At 40.5% G+C, this 14,997-nt stretch overlaps 1 protein-coding gene across 2 annotated transcripts in view; it reads left to right on the plus strand.

The window, feature by feature from the left end:
* RERE (arginine-glutamic acid dipeptide repeats) overlaps positions 1-14,997 on the plus strand; it is a 426,362-nt gene that overhangs the window by 166,781 nt on the left and 244,584 nt on the right. For both annotated transcript variants that reach the window (XM_046025753.1, XM_046025762.1), the window contains exon 2: positions 4,607-5,075. In XM_046025753.1, the coding sequence (XP_045881709.1) occupies positions 4,751-5,075 (325 nt within the window). In that variant the 5' untranslated portion in view covers positions 4,607-4,750. The remainder of the gene's footprint in view (positions 1-4,606; positions 5,076-14,997) is intronic.

Below are 14,997 nucleotides of genomic sequence, written 5' to 3' on the forward strand. Positions count from 1 at the left end.
CCAGATTTTTATCAGTTAAGATAAAATGATGAAGTGCAGCCTGCTAAATATGGGAGCTAGTGAGAAGAACACATGTTTTTTATGAGTCCTAGGGGTGTTGCTTTTGGAAATTGGTAAGTTGCAGGTCTGTTTTGAATATGCTCTCCACTCAAGCGTGAATACTGAAGGTTTTTGTGGGTCAAAAAAGTTTTATCAGAAAAACTATGCACATTCACTTCCTTGGTGATCTCATTCAATCTCATGGCTTTAAAAACGAAATTCAAAGTAAATCTTTCTCTCCAGCATGGACCTCTGCCTACTGAAAATCTTTGTGTGGTTTTTGTAGGCCTCTCAAACTTAGTATGTTCATACCTGAGCTCTTAATCTTTCTTCCAAAACTCATATAATGCCTGCTTCCTCATCCAGCTGCTCTTGTCTTCTGGAGTTGTTCCTGGCTTCTTTCTGCCACACCTCACCTCCCAGTTTGTCAGCACATCCAGTTTGACACTTAACCTTAAAAATACACAGAAAATAAGACTCCTCCCCTTCTCTGCCCCTGCCATGCTGGTCTGTCCCAGCTTTCTCTGCCTCTTACCCGGCTTATTATATAGTAAACCTCCTCCCTCACTGATCTTCATGCTGTCACCCCTGTATCCCTTTAAGTTTTTTCTCAAATGATTAGAGTGACCTTAAACATAGTCAGATCATGTCTTTCTCTGTTACTCAGATCCCTGCAGTGGCTGAAGTGTCATTCGAGTCACTTCATGGCACTTGAGTAAAGGCTCCAGAGTCCTTACACTGGCTTCCAAGGTAGGATTCAGCCCCCCTTCACCCTTCTGAACTCATCTCGTACCACTTTCCCTCTTGCTCATGCCACTGCAGCCCCACTGGCCTCCTGGATCTTGTGTGTGCTCAGCTCACTCTGCCTCTGGACATTTGCACCTCCTCTCCCTCTGCTGGAATGAGCTCCCTTCATGTACCCTCCCGGCTTTTTCTTTAACACTCTTGCTTGGGGCAAAGCCCAAGGTCTTCCTTGCAAGTCTCCCACACTGAGTCCCGTCCCACACCCCCCCCCCCATTGGATTCCTTATTTAAGATCTTCTCATATACTATATACATATCATTCTTTTGATTATGGTATCTTTCCATTCCTTGGACCATCAGCTCCACGAGAGCCGGGAAGTTTGTGTGTGGTTCTCTGCTGCTTTCCTCAAACCTAGAGCAGTAACTAGTACACAGTAGGCATTTGGTAGACATTTGTTCAGTGAATAGACTTGTGAATCTGAACATGTTCTAGATTAGATTTTCTTTTTTCTTTTGTTTTTACAGTATTTTGTAGTGGTACGTGGGTGGCCTAGGAAATTAAGCATCCAACTCTTGATTTTGGCTTAGGTCTTGATCCTTGGGGTTGTGGGATGGAGCCCTGCATGGGTCTCTGAGCTCAGTGGGGAGTCTGCTTGGGATTCTCTCTCCCTCTGCCCTTCCCCCCAACTCGTGTGTGAGTGCGCCTCGCTTTTGCTCTCTCAAATAAATAAAAAAAATAAAATCTTAAAAGGTATCTTATACTGGTTTTTGTTTAACTGGGTTGAGCAAGTGAATCAACAGAAATACCTTCAATATTTTCGTCTTTGTTACTGGATAAAAATTTCTTTTGGGGAAGGGAAGGGCAAAGCAAGTGTGTTTCCTAAATCTGTCTGTGCAAATTGTCAGCCTGGATGCATTCAGGAAAAGTTAGCACCGATGAAGAGCTGGTGACGTTGGGGCACAGATTACGACCTGAGTAGTAGGTTATAATCGGGTGATGGGGTTTACTTTGGCAGAATCATTGGCTGTATGGCTTCATGCACATGATTTCTTCTCAGTTTCCCTTCTGTAGTCTATAAAGTGGGGATGGTGACTTCTGTCAAGTTCACTGAGCTGTTGAGAAAGAATTGAATGAGATTATGGCAGGAACCTGCTCTATAATCCCCTTATTAACAAAAATGCTATTGTATTGGTAGATCATTTCTAGCAAATTGAAGTGACACCTACACTTGTCATTGCCATCTGGTTTCTCTCTGGGCTCCTTTCCTCAAATGTCACATTATTATTGTGTGTTGGTCATTGTGTAATGAGGCTCAGAAAAAATCTGATCGGTATGGTAAATGCAGAGGGAAAAAAAATACATCCCTCTTGCACTGTGTTTTAGAGTCAAATGTAAATGGTAATTGGTTGACTTTTGCTTTGGATTATCACTGTTCTTAGTTACCTGAAAGTTTTGGATATACACACGGGGTTTTATTTTGTGGATGCCCTCTGTTGTTTTTTTAATTTTTCTTTCTTGCTTAGTCTTGGCAGAAATAACTCAAATTTCTTTGTAAATAGAAGCTAGTATATGATTTTGTAAGGAGTAGTTGAATGTACGACATGGACTTAATATTTCTTTCCTTTTTGAGTGCTGAAATAATATTTTTACATAATTTTCTGGTTATCTTGTTAACCCTGGAGAGAGTGCTTTTTTTTCTTAAATGCATCAGTTGTCTGTCCTTGAGCTATATCTGAGAAGTTTTCAGCCTAAGCTGCTTGTTCTTTTTAGATTCCAAGTAGACCTTGTTATGTTTTCAGTGTCAAAGAGGAACGTTTTAAAAACGGTGTTTGCTAATAGTTTTCTTTCTTGCATGATTGGCTTGTTCATGCTTTAAACTTCAGCCCAGTGGAGAAAGTAGTATGTCTCCTTGTGTATTTTCAGTTGCTAATACTAGTGGCCTACAGGGACTTGGGAGTATATTACTGTCTGTTTAGCAGATTATTCATCTAGGCAGAACTTCTGCAGGCACGAGGATAATTTTTCATTTTCTTGAAATATGTTTAGAAAATTGAAATCCTATCTAGAAGCGTATTTCCTATGTAGAAGGAAGTAATCTAAGTCTGTGCTACGCGCTTTCTCTCTTCTGACTTTAAGTTGTCAGCATTACTCCTTTATAGGTCTGTCTTCCATAGGTGCTTGTGAATATTTTATGTTTTCTTGCATGCCTGAGGACATTTGACGTGCTTATGGTCTTTTCTGGTGTCAGAGTTGACCTAAGAGCTTTAGAGAGAGTATATGATCATTTTTGATGGTTTTGGCATGACCAAATAGAATTTTCTCTGTGTTTAAGGCACGTAATTACAAGTTGATTTGTTTGTTGTTGTCTGAATAAAGAGGACCAATCTTTCGTTTGTTTGCATATGTCGTTTTCTGTCTGGCCCTAGTAACATAAGAAGCAGATGGTTCTCATATTGATCACTTGTTTGCCTTTTTTTGGGGGGGGGGCGGGGGCTCTAGAGCATTGAGGGCAAAAGGACTCTTGAGTTTTTCCCTCTTTGTGTCTTCAGTTCCAAATACCTGGCATGTGGGGTAGTATTTAGTGTAGATTGTTCAACAAATGAGAGATGTTGAGGAAGATGATTCAGGATGGCAAAAGATAAATTACTGGTAATTATGACTGTCCTAAAACTGACTTGTAAACAAAATAGTCCATGTCCATCTGTCATTGTCCTCCCCTCACCCTATAAAATTTTTACAAGGATTTTGTTGGGTTGAGATTGGAGAGTCTCTCTTCTCATCATAAAGTCTTAAAAACTTCAGTCTTTCCTTGTTGGGCTTAGTTCTAGAGAGGAGTTTACTAGGGAAGTTACTAATAGTGAAATTGAAAGTATGTAAAAACCACCTGATATTCCCTAAAGATGGAAGATTGTTTTTGGAAGCTAAGTTTTGTTAAGGCAGAGATAATTCAGAGATACCATTTTTCCTGGAAAATAACTTGAGCAGTAGACTTAGAAGATGGGAAGAATTGCAATTGAAGGCAAGACTCTTGCTTTGAGGGTCATCACTTTTTTTTTTTTTGAAAGATTTTATTATTTGACAGAGTTCACAAATGGGCAGAGAAGCAGACAGAGAGAGAGGAGGAAGCAGGCTCCCTGCTGAGCAGAGAGCCCGATGTGGGGCTCTATCCCAGGACCCTAGGATCATGACCTGAGCCGAAGGCAGAGGCTTTAACCCACTGAGCCACCCAGGCGCCCGGAGGGTCATCACTTTTATTTGAGTCAATGCCTGTATTTATTCTTGATAGGAGCTCTGGAAATTTGGAGATGTGGCTGGAAAGAGTTTTCAGAAAACAGTTCCCTGTGACAGAGATCTTGAGACATTTTTCCAGGCTATCCAAAGTTTTTTTTAAATTCCTGCCCCCCTCTGGTGTTAATACTTTTAGTGTATAGGTTCTTGCCCTTGTAAATTAATATTGTGGGTTATGAAGCTCCTTTTATGTAATTATACCCATTATATATTATGTATTAGGTATGTGTTACTTTTTCCTTCAAAAGAAGGGAACAATTGATGAACAGAAAGTTTGGTTTACTATTAATGCATTGAGATGTTTTCGTTATTGGTGTGGTAGTAAATCCCAAGCCATATAGTAGCTGAGGCCAAAAACTTCACATACTTAAACTTTGTATCACTTGTCCTAACTTTTTTCCAATGGTTTGGCAGGTTTTTGGGGCTAAAACATGAGTAAGTAAGAGATTCATTTAACAAAGCATTATTTTAAGAAGGAAATATGAGAAAATATTAAAGTAAAATCAGTTTCTCTTTCTCTCTTTTCTTGCCTAGCGTTTTTGAAACGTTGGGGTAGTTGGAGTGGTTGGATTTTCCCTGGAATTGAGTGAGAAATTCAGAAGACTGAAGCCCAGGCTTACTGTCTACCTTTCACGGAGGCCTAGCCGTGAGAGGACAGAAGAAGGCACGTGGAGAATCATGACAGCTGATAAAGACAAAGACAAAGATAAAGAGAAGGACCGGGACCGGGATCGGGACCGAGAGAGAGATAAACGAGACAAAGCAAGAGAGGGTGAGAATTCAAGACCACGCAGGAGCTGCACCTTGGAAGGAGGAGCCAAAAATTATGCTGAGAGTGACCACAGCGAAGATGAGGATAATGACAATAATAGTGCCACCACGGAGGAGTCCACAAAGAAGAACAAAAAGAAACCACCGAAAAAAAAATCTCGTTATGAAAGGACAGACACTGGCGAGATAACCTCTTACATCACTGAGGATGACGTCGTCTACAGACCAGGAGGTAAGGAGCACAGTGTTTGCGGTGGTGAAGTGTCATCCGCATTTACAGGCCTCTTTACACGTTAGGGAAGACAGGAGACCCAGAAAAGGAGATGGTAGTTTTGGGTAGAAAAAAATCAAGGTAGGAAACACATTGACCCACTTCGGCGCAATTGGATGCGCTGGCTTCTTGCTTGTGTCTCCCTCAACTTGGTCTTTTTTCCCGGTTAGTGCATTTGTCAGTTTCTTTCTCTGTGTCCTTGTGCTGCTGCTGCTCTCACTTCACCATCTGTTTGGTAGATCTCATGGTTTGATTGCTTCCTTGCCCTTTATGTTCAACACAGTCGGGCAGTGGCGACCCTGCAAAATAGAACGCGTGGAGGATAAGTCAACCTTAGTGAAGATTCTTAGGAGCGGCCTGTTTCACATGAGCTGCAGCAGTGTGCAGAAGCTGAAGAAGTATCTTTAAAGGCCTTCAGACTCAAGTTTATGTCTCCTGATAACCTCCTTTTCCAAGGAACTGAGCTTCAGAATCTCTAACCAGTGATAATAGATGAAGACAACTAACTTACTATAGTTTACTCAGTGTATTGAGGCTTATAGCATTATTCAGAGAGAGACAGACCCAGCCTTCAGATGAGATGCAGGGAAACCAGTGATTGAGAACCTGTTGGGCACCCACAAAACTCCCCGCTCGAAGATGTATTTATTTCTTTGAGAGAGAGGGAGAGAAAGTACATGCACAAGTGGGGGGGAGGGGCAGAGAGAGGAAGAGATAGAATCCCAGGCAGACTCCCCGCGGAGCCAGACTTGTGGCTGGATCCTATGACCCGTGAGATCATGACCCCAGCTGAAATCACAAAGTCGGAGGCTGAACCAGCTGAGCCACCCAGGCGCCCCACAGAACTTTTCTTTTTTCATGTCATATGTTGTGTGTATTGAAGTTTTTTTCTTACAGAAGTCAGTAAAACCAGCTAAAATCGTGTGAATTACTTATGATGCTGAGAAGTGACATGAATTTCATGAGGTATAATTAAGAGATCAAAATCCTCCCAGTTTGCTGTTCTTCCAGGGAAGGGAGGGTAAAGAAATTAGGTTATGTTGTTGACGTTGTATAGTTGTTTTACCGAGGAATACTGTAACTTTTCTGCACTTTACGTAAAGTACCAGATTTTTTTTTATTCCTATCTAGGAATTTGTTTTAAATTTCAAAAGATAAGAACAGTATTAGAACTTACCTAGATACACTTCTAGTCACAAGTATAATTTATTGATGATTAACTGAGAAGATACTTACATGACATGAAAGTATAGCATTAGGTTTTTAGGCGAGCTAGAGCTCTGCGGGGGAGATCGAGTAATGTGTGCATTATAGATTGTTAGGATCTGTGATTTAGAAGACTCAGATACTGGACAGTAAGAATACCTGAGCTGCTGAAGAATATCTCATTTCAGAGTTACCGCACGTTACATGCTATTGACCTATTCAATTCTAAATTGTGAGAAAGGAACAGAATGTGTTAACTTCTTTAGATACAGATTATAGTATCATAAATAAGGAAAATATTCAAAATAAGGAAAGATCTTACTTGTTTTCCTTTTCTCATGATACATAACAAGTCAGTGTGGTTATGTGATTGTCTGGATCATTGTCAAAAGGCCTGCTGTCTTGTGCAGTACTGAATGCCCACCTTTCTCAGGGGAATGTTACTCCTGCGTCAGTGGCGATGCTTTCCTCAAATGTTTGTAGTCAGACACGTATGGGAAGTGCTGTACATACTGTCGCTGTCATAAGAGATTTGTAGTTAATGACCCTGAGAAGTCCTGCAGTTCTGGTAACCTTTATAACATTTAAAAAAAAAAAAACACTAACCACCAAATCTGCACCAAATCCCATGATGGGATTGTGGCACCCTGTTTCTGCTGATTATCTCCCTAAGAGAAACTGGTTTTGAGGGAGTGGGTTTGGGAGCCATTACACATTGATCTCGCACCTTCTGGTGGATAGTAGAAGCCCTTCCTGCTTGATGTGTGGAAGAGTGTGTGAAGGGCTGTCACTCGGGGCTTATTTACAGTGAGTTTTTAAGGGTTTTGGAGTTGAACTGAGTAATTTATGAAGGCAGGCATTGTTTTGTAAATCTGAGGACCTTTGTGAAATATGAAAAAGATAGGCTCTCTCCTGAAGCTACATATGCGACAAAGAATCGATGAAAACCGAAAGTAATGTGAAAGCTTTTTGTGACACTCAGAGCATAACCACTTTGTGTGAGGTGCCCCTTGTACTCAGGTGCTGACAGTATTATGACCTGGGGTTTGCACGGGTCCCGTGGATGTGTGACTCTTTGGTAAGGAGACTGACCTTGGCCTCTCAGTGTTCTTAAGATTATTTAGTCTGAAAAGAATGGGATTTTATTGAGAAAATGGGTATTATTTGGAATTTCTCACTAGCTAAAATTTATTCTCATCATGGTCACAACTAGCTCTTGTTTGCCCCTGCTCCTCATCTCTGGAGTTGTTTTTATTTTGTCCTCAAGAGCTCAGTATGATGGACTTGCAGTTACTTATTGCCCCCATTACCTTCTGCCGTAGGCCATTTGCACTTGAAACTTGCTGTTGCCTTAGGCTAGTGAACCCCTCTTGCATGTACACACAGACAGACATACTTAATTCCTGTCCTTTTTTTCAGTGCTCCCCTTTCAGTGTTACTGCTTTTCCTCTCCCAGAACTTACAACCAATAATTTTCTTTTTATTTCTGTTATTTTAGGATTCATAACTGTCTTCTCCGTAAAGGTAGAAAGTCTGTTTTTTTTGCTTATCATTGAATTCCTGTCTATGACAGTAATGTACATATAGTGTGTATTTTTAAATATTTGTTGAATAAATAAATTTCTGAAAACTTTTCAAACATTTATTGACTGATTAATGATGTCAGAGTTAGAGTAATGGATGGATGAATGAATAATGGAGTAAATAAGAATATGGGAGTCTATCTTGAATCATTTATTTGCCAATGAATGATTTAACTGACTTGTTATAAGAACCAAAACAAAAACCTTGTGGGGCTCTATTACATATTGCCCCATGTCTAATCTAACTTTTTTGTTGTCTATCAACCGTTACTCTAATTTTGAGATGACTGTCACGGTAACAAATTGATTTATTACACAGCTGTGTGCAGCCAGATTTCCCTTATGGGCTTCCTTAGCATAGGATATTTATTTCTAAAGTTTGCTGTAGGTGGCATATTAATTTCTTTCCACTGTTTTCTCCCCCTCCCCTCCCAGCTTTACTGAGATATAATTGACATCTAATGTTGTTCAAGATGTACAATGTAGTGATTTGAAATATGTGTATATTGCAAAACGATTACCACAATAAGGCTAGTTAACACATCTGTCACCACATGTAGGTACGTGTGTGTGGTGAGAACTTTTAAAATCTGTTTTCTTAATAACTTTTATGTATACAGTGCAGTATTGTTAACTGCAGTCATCGTGCTGTACATAATGTCCTCAGAACTTTTTTATTTTGTAACTGCAAGTTTGTACCCTTCGACCACCTCCACCCTTTCCCTCCATCCCTCCCAACCTTCTACCCCCTCCTTGTGGCAACCACTAATCTGATCTTTGTTTCCATGAGTTTGGTGTTTTTAGATTCCACATATAAGTGACACCATGCAGTATGTGTCTTTTTTTGTCTCTTTGATTTAGCATGATGCCCTTAGGGTTCGTGTAGTCGTCAGGATCCCTCTCTCCCCTGCCCCTCTTTTATGGCAGGATAATAATGTATCCGTATACCACGTTTTCTGTATCCATTTATCCATTTGTGGCCACTTAGGGTGTGAGTAATGTTGCAGGGAACATAAGGGTGTGGATATCTCTTCTAGATAGTCATTCCAATTCCTTCAGCTAAATATCCAGAAGTGGAATTGCTGGATTATATGGTGGTTCTATTTTTAGTTTTTTTGAGGAACCTCTATACCATTTTCGGTACTGAGTACCAGTACCCATTTACATTCTTACCAATAGTGTATTCACTATTTTCAGTTAGATACTATGATTTTTTTTTTTTTTTAAATTCCTGATCAGGTAGAACAGCCAAAAATTAAATTCAAATTATGGAGAAATACCTTTTCATTTTGGCATATCAGTTTGCTTGCTATTTTGATAAGGAGACATATTCTTTAAAAAAAAAAAAAAAAAAGCCTGTTAAGTTGGTTCTGCATTTCTTGTATTTTGTCATATCCACTGCTACTTCTGTTTGACTTTTCCATTTGCCCTAGATACATTCCTAGAGTAACAGAAATCTTCCTCATATACATTGGGGTAGGGGGAGTCAAGATTCAGGATTTTCAAGTTTGTCGCATCTGTGTTCCTTATACCCTTATGAAAAAGTTTGTTACTTTTCATGAAGATAAATTTTATATATAGAAGGTGAAGAACTTTAAGTTTGTGGTTTATGAAATCTTAGGTGAAATAAAACATTTCCTCCTTTTATTTGCAGAATTTCCCCCTTTATTAGAATGGGGGGACTTGAACTGAAAAAAAAAAAAAAAAAAAGACATAGAAACTAGAACTGAATATACGTTGAACACTGAGGTGTTAATTTCCTTTCATGCAAGTAGAATTTAAGCTGGAAAAATCAAACTAAACAAAATAAAATCTGGGAATCTGGTTTGAATGTGGATGAAATATACATATTTTTGAACAACCACTGAAGTTAAAAATAGTTGAGTAGGGGCGCCTGGGTGGCTCAGTGGTTAAAGCCTCTGCCTTCGGCTCGGGTCGTGATCCCGGGGTCCTGGGATCGAGCCCCGCGTCGGGCTCTCTGCTCAGCGGGGAGCCTGTTTCCTCCCTTCTCTCTCTCTCTGCCTGCCTCTCTACCTACTTGTGATCTGTCAAATAAAAAAATAAAATCTTAAAAAAAAAAAAAAAAAAAAAAAAAATAGTTGAGTAGATGCAAAAAAGTCTTATACTGTATGATTCCAGGCCGGTTTTTGGTGTTTTGAAGTCAGGTGGTAGTTAGGCTGATGGGTGCTGGTGTCTGGAAGGAGGCATGAAAAGCAACTTCCAGGGCCTGGTCATGTTCCCTTTTACGGTAACACTGCCGGTTACGTGGGTTTCCTTGCACTGTGGGAGTTTATCATGGTTTGCACTTTTTGGGTATGTGTTATACCTCAATGAAAAATTTATTTAAAAAGTCAAAACATAAAACTATTTTCGTAATGGATAATTTCCCTTTAATTCAAGTTCCTAGTTAGAGAGGGAAGAGAGTTCCCAGTGTTTTAGAAATGGCATCTCTTAACATTTAGGTACTGAGTGTTTGCTGAGGGGTTACGCTTGGACCTGGTCACAGCCTGACTTTGGTTTCAAAGTCTTGATTCTCTGAATAATTGAAAGCTTTTCTATGGCAATCACTAAGACAAACATTAGATATAAAAGCAAAAATAAAACAAAATAAAGCAAAATAAAATTCTGCCATTTTGTGTTCCAGCACATAAATGTTTGGAGAAATGGAAACTGCATTTGATCTATAACTTTTCATCTATGTCTCTTGTAGAAGAATTGTAGGTAGATGTGACACACAAATGAAAGTGTCTTGTGGCATTCTTACTTTGGGTTGAGGCAGAAGTTTTTCTGAAGATTGCAAGAATATTTGTGTGTAATAAACATAAATTCTAGATAAAGAAACCTATAGGGCTGGTCAGTTTGAATGAAAGTGATTTGACATGTGTTACAAGTTTGTTTGCACTCAACGAAACTAGTATTAACCTGCTTACTGCCTTTCAGTGGATCCCTTGTGGCTGTAGGATCAAGCCCAAGATCTTCATCGGCATGCCAGACTCTGCTGTGATTGTATGTCTGCATAATCATCTTTTGGACCTTTCCTTTGGGAGCAGGAAGCACAGTGAAGCAGTGTATGCCTTTGCTAGGGCTGCCATAACAAAGTACCATAGACTGAGTGGCTTGCTGCACACAGAAATATATTGTCTCGTAGGTTTTGGAGGCCAGAACCTCAAGATCAAGGAGTCAACAGGGTCAATGCTCCTTCTGAAGGCAGGAGAAAAGATCTGTTTCTTCAGGTCTCTCTGAGTTTCTGGTAGTTCCTTGGCTGTCCTAGCATACCTACAGTCCTCATGTAGCGTTCTCCATTTGTACCTGTGTCTGCTCAGATTTCTCCTTGCATAAGGATACCAATCAAGTTGGATTAGGGCCCTCACCTTGCTACATACAGCATTAGGGTCTGCCTTAGCGTAACTCATTACGTCTCCTTGATCCTTTTTTCTTCTTGTAAGGTTGCATTCTGAGGTATTGAGGATTAGGATGTCACATCTGAATTTTGGGGACTACAGTTCGGTCTGTAACAGGTGGGAAGAGCCTTGTTGCTAGGTAGACTCAGGTTTGAGTGGGCATCTCAGCTTTCTTAGTTATGTGTCCTTAGAACAGTGGTGAAAATGTATTTCTTATTTTTGATCACATTCTAGTGTACTTTCAGTTGTAGATTACATTAATTTTTTTCCTGTTTGTTTTATTTTGTTTTTAAATTTGTCAGAGAAAGAGAATGAGCGAGCGCATAAGCAGGGGGAGTGGCAAGCAGAGGGAGAAGCATCTCTCTACTGAGCAAGGAGCCCAACTTGAGACTCAGTGCCAGGCCCCCGGGATCATGACCTGAGCCAAAGGCAGACAGACACTTAACCGCCTGAGCCATCCAGGTGTCCCATCTTTTTCCCGTTTCTATTGAAATTGTATTTCATCTTTTTCTGAGCCTCAAGAAGTGATTGCCTTTTAGTGGATGTTAGGATGTTAGCAACTTCTGTATATGTAAAAGAATTTTTTAGCACCATTAAGGGTTACTACTTCATCTCTACAAGGATAGAAGGAACAAGAGAAACTGTTCTAAAGTTACTGTAACAAAAACATGGAGACTAAAGGAAATTTTAAGACTAATAATTGTATCTTTTTTGATTTCATAAGGAAAGGGTCATTAAGTATAGTGAGATGTGTGCTCCAGATACTTGGTGCTCTAAGTGTTGGCCACAGAGTTGGTTAGAAATGCAAAATACCAGGTTCCACACCAGATCTGCTGAATCAGAGTTTTTGTTTTCATAAGATTCCAAGGGATTTAAATACATATTATAGTTTGATAATCATTAATCCAGACCGGTACATCCTAGTCTTTTTCAAGTTGATGTACAAATAGAAAATGAACGTATTGCTTTAAGGGCTGAGAGGCCAGTATCCCAGCGCACATGTCACTTATTTATGGCAGACTGGAATGTAGGCAGCTCCAGAAACAACAACAGCAACAACCACCACCACCAAACAAACAAACAAACAAAAAAACAAAAGTAAAAAAAATGTGGTGGGGAAGGAGATACGCTTTCATGGCTTGAGATTTTGATGTGAAATAAAGCACAGATAGTTCGGGGGAACAGAGCAGTCGACTAGTCAGTTGGGGACGGTTTGGGTCTTGTGCTCGATTGCAGAGCGCACTGTGAACTTGGGTGGAAGTGCGGAAGCTATAACCATGCATGATAACTAACCACCGTGTTGAAAGCATCTGCTGTTACCAGCACTGGGCTGGCTTTACTTGTGTTGTTGCTAGTCCTTTAAAAGTCATTGTTTCCTTGTTATACAGATAAGGAGAGGAAGACACAGAGGCATTGCCACACAGCTAGTTTGTAAGATGGCATGGGCCTGTGGCAGAATTGTTAAAGCCAAGAATGGATAGGTGTTTGCATAAAATACTGAAGATAATGCCCAAAACATACCTTTGGAAACAGAGAGGCCCATTTCTTGGAAAATGCAAATAATAGAATTACTTTGCTGTCCCCCCCCCCCCCAATTAGTTAACATCTTGCCGGCTTTTGGAAATTAGCAAACACACACACACACACACACACAAAGATTGTTAAAAAGGTAAATGCATAACAATTATGGGAAGTAAGCTGAGCCAGGAGAGGTAAATTGTTCCAGAATATTTAGGCAAATGCTGATTACCGAGTTTAAACCCTTAACTCAGCAACTGAAAGAGAAACACATAGTTTTGTGATTTAATAAAAGTGAGCATATTGTCTTTGTTAAAGATTTCTGAACGCAAAGCTGGAGAACGTAGGTCACATCACACACACACACACACACACACACACAAATAACTTGTTGGTAGGAAAACTCACAGATTGGGTGGAAAGCTCCCTGGAATGAGGGCAGTTCTTGGTTTTGGTTGGTGGGAACTACGGACCATTCTTTCTGGGTGCCGCCACCAGAACAGGTGCCTGTAAGGTTTTACAGGCGAGATAAACACGACACCAGGCGAGGTAGGCGCAAGGCAAGATTTATTAAAGCTGCCCTCGGGAGTTGGGGGAGTCTTTTATCTGGGTTAAGACAGGGCATAGGTTTACAGCCATATAAGGTAGGGTATTTGGTTATCGAAGGGTATGGGGGAGTTCTGATGCTCCTGTTTCCTGCATAGGTATCTGGTTACTTATGGAGATGTGTCCTGGGCATACATCCTTTAGGGGGGAGAGTTAAGGGCTAAGGAGAGGAGGGGGGCCTGGAAGATGGCGGCCCGGTGGTCTTTTCTGTTGTTTCTCCTGCATTCCTGGAGCTGCCGACCCAACAGTGCCATTAAGCATTTTCCTGTTCTTGCTGTCACTCAGTTTGAGGCACATTCCCGGGAGAGTAAATTCGGTTGGTCAAGCCTGAATTGTATGTCCGTGTCTTGGATAAAAACAGAAGCCTCAATTTATTGCTCCCCTAAAACCGCACATCGTAGGGCTTAAAGTAATTCCCCACAGTGAAATTAGGGAGCTTTTCTGTAGGGGACGTAGATGAGAGCCAGCCGGGGAAATAGATGAGAGCCAGCCAGAAAAATGACACCTGCTCAGTGTGCCGCTTCATCAGGAGACTCTCACTGTGGCAGTAGATTCAGTGAGATCTTGTCACACCACAGGGACATTTATAGTTGGTTTTGCTGTGTATGTGATAGGTAAATAGAGGAATGGTGTCGATGGCTGGCTCGTATGCAGCTGTTTCTAGGCCAGAGGAGTGTGAATAGAGTGGCATAGATTATAACATATAATTAATTACATAGTATAATATAGAATTACATTGTAGCAGAAAAGGAAAAAGTAGATGAGAGTTTAAACCTTTAATTTGACTGTTGGGTGGTATGACCCCTTTTATCTCTATTTAAAGTGAAGTGAAATAAGGAGTGCCTGCATCGGAGGATCTCTCCCTGGGCAGGTGCACCCATCCTACCTGCTCTGACTCTAGTGCTTCGCCTTGCCTACTGTGCTCACATTCACAGAAGCCCCATGTTAATTTGTATTCTTTTGGTGCCTTCAAGCCCCAATCTGCTGTTTTTGTTTTTTTGTTCTTGTTTGTAAGAGAGGAAGAGGGTGGGGGCAGAGGGAGAGGGAGAGGGAGAAGGAGAATCTGGGTGTGGAGCCCAATGCGGTGCTTGATCTCACAACCTTGAAATGATGACCTGAGCTGAAATGACGCTTAACTGACTGAGCCACCCAGGTGGCCCTTTACGTATTTTAAACATTTTCTACAGCAGCCTTCAGCTGCTCTGGGGTGCCTGCCTGTATGTCTTCTTTCTTGAGGTGTAATTATTGATTGGAGGAAATGTAGTAATCTGATTTCTGAGCTGTGTACAAATTTTAAGGAATCTGCCCCTTTCCCTATATTTTATATAAGCTCTTTTATTTTTAGGAGCATTTTCTGCAGAACTGCAACATAATACATAGTATTATAGTAGAAGTTATTATCTACATGAGAACCACTGAATTAGAATATATTGTAAAACTGTGTACTCCAAAAGAAACAAGAATGTTTCATATGTGGCCATTTAAAAATCACCCTTGTTAATGGTAAGAACATGTTAACTGGCTGTTCTTTGAAACCGTATTTATGAGCAGCGAATCATCAAATTCAGG

This window comes from Meles meles, chromosome 1 (assembly GCF_922984935.1).
Source record: "Meles meles chromosome 1, mMelMel3.1 paternal haplotype, whole genome shotgun sequence".
In the NCBI taxonomy this organism is placed as follows: Eukaryota; Metazoa; Chordata; class Mammalia; order Carnivora; family Mustelidae; genus Meles; species Meles meles.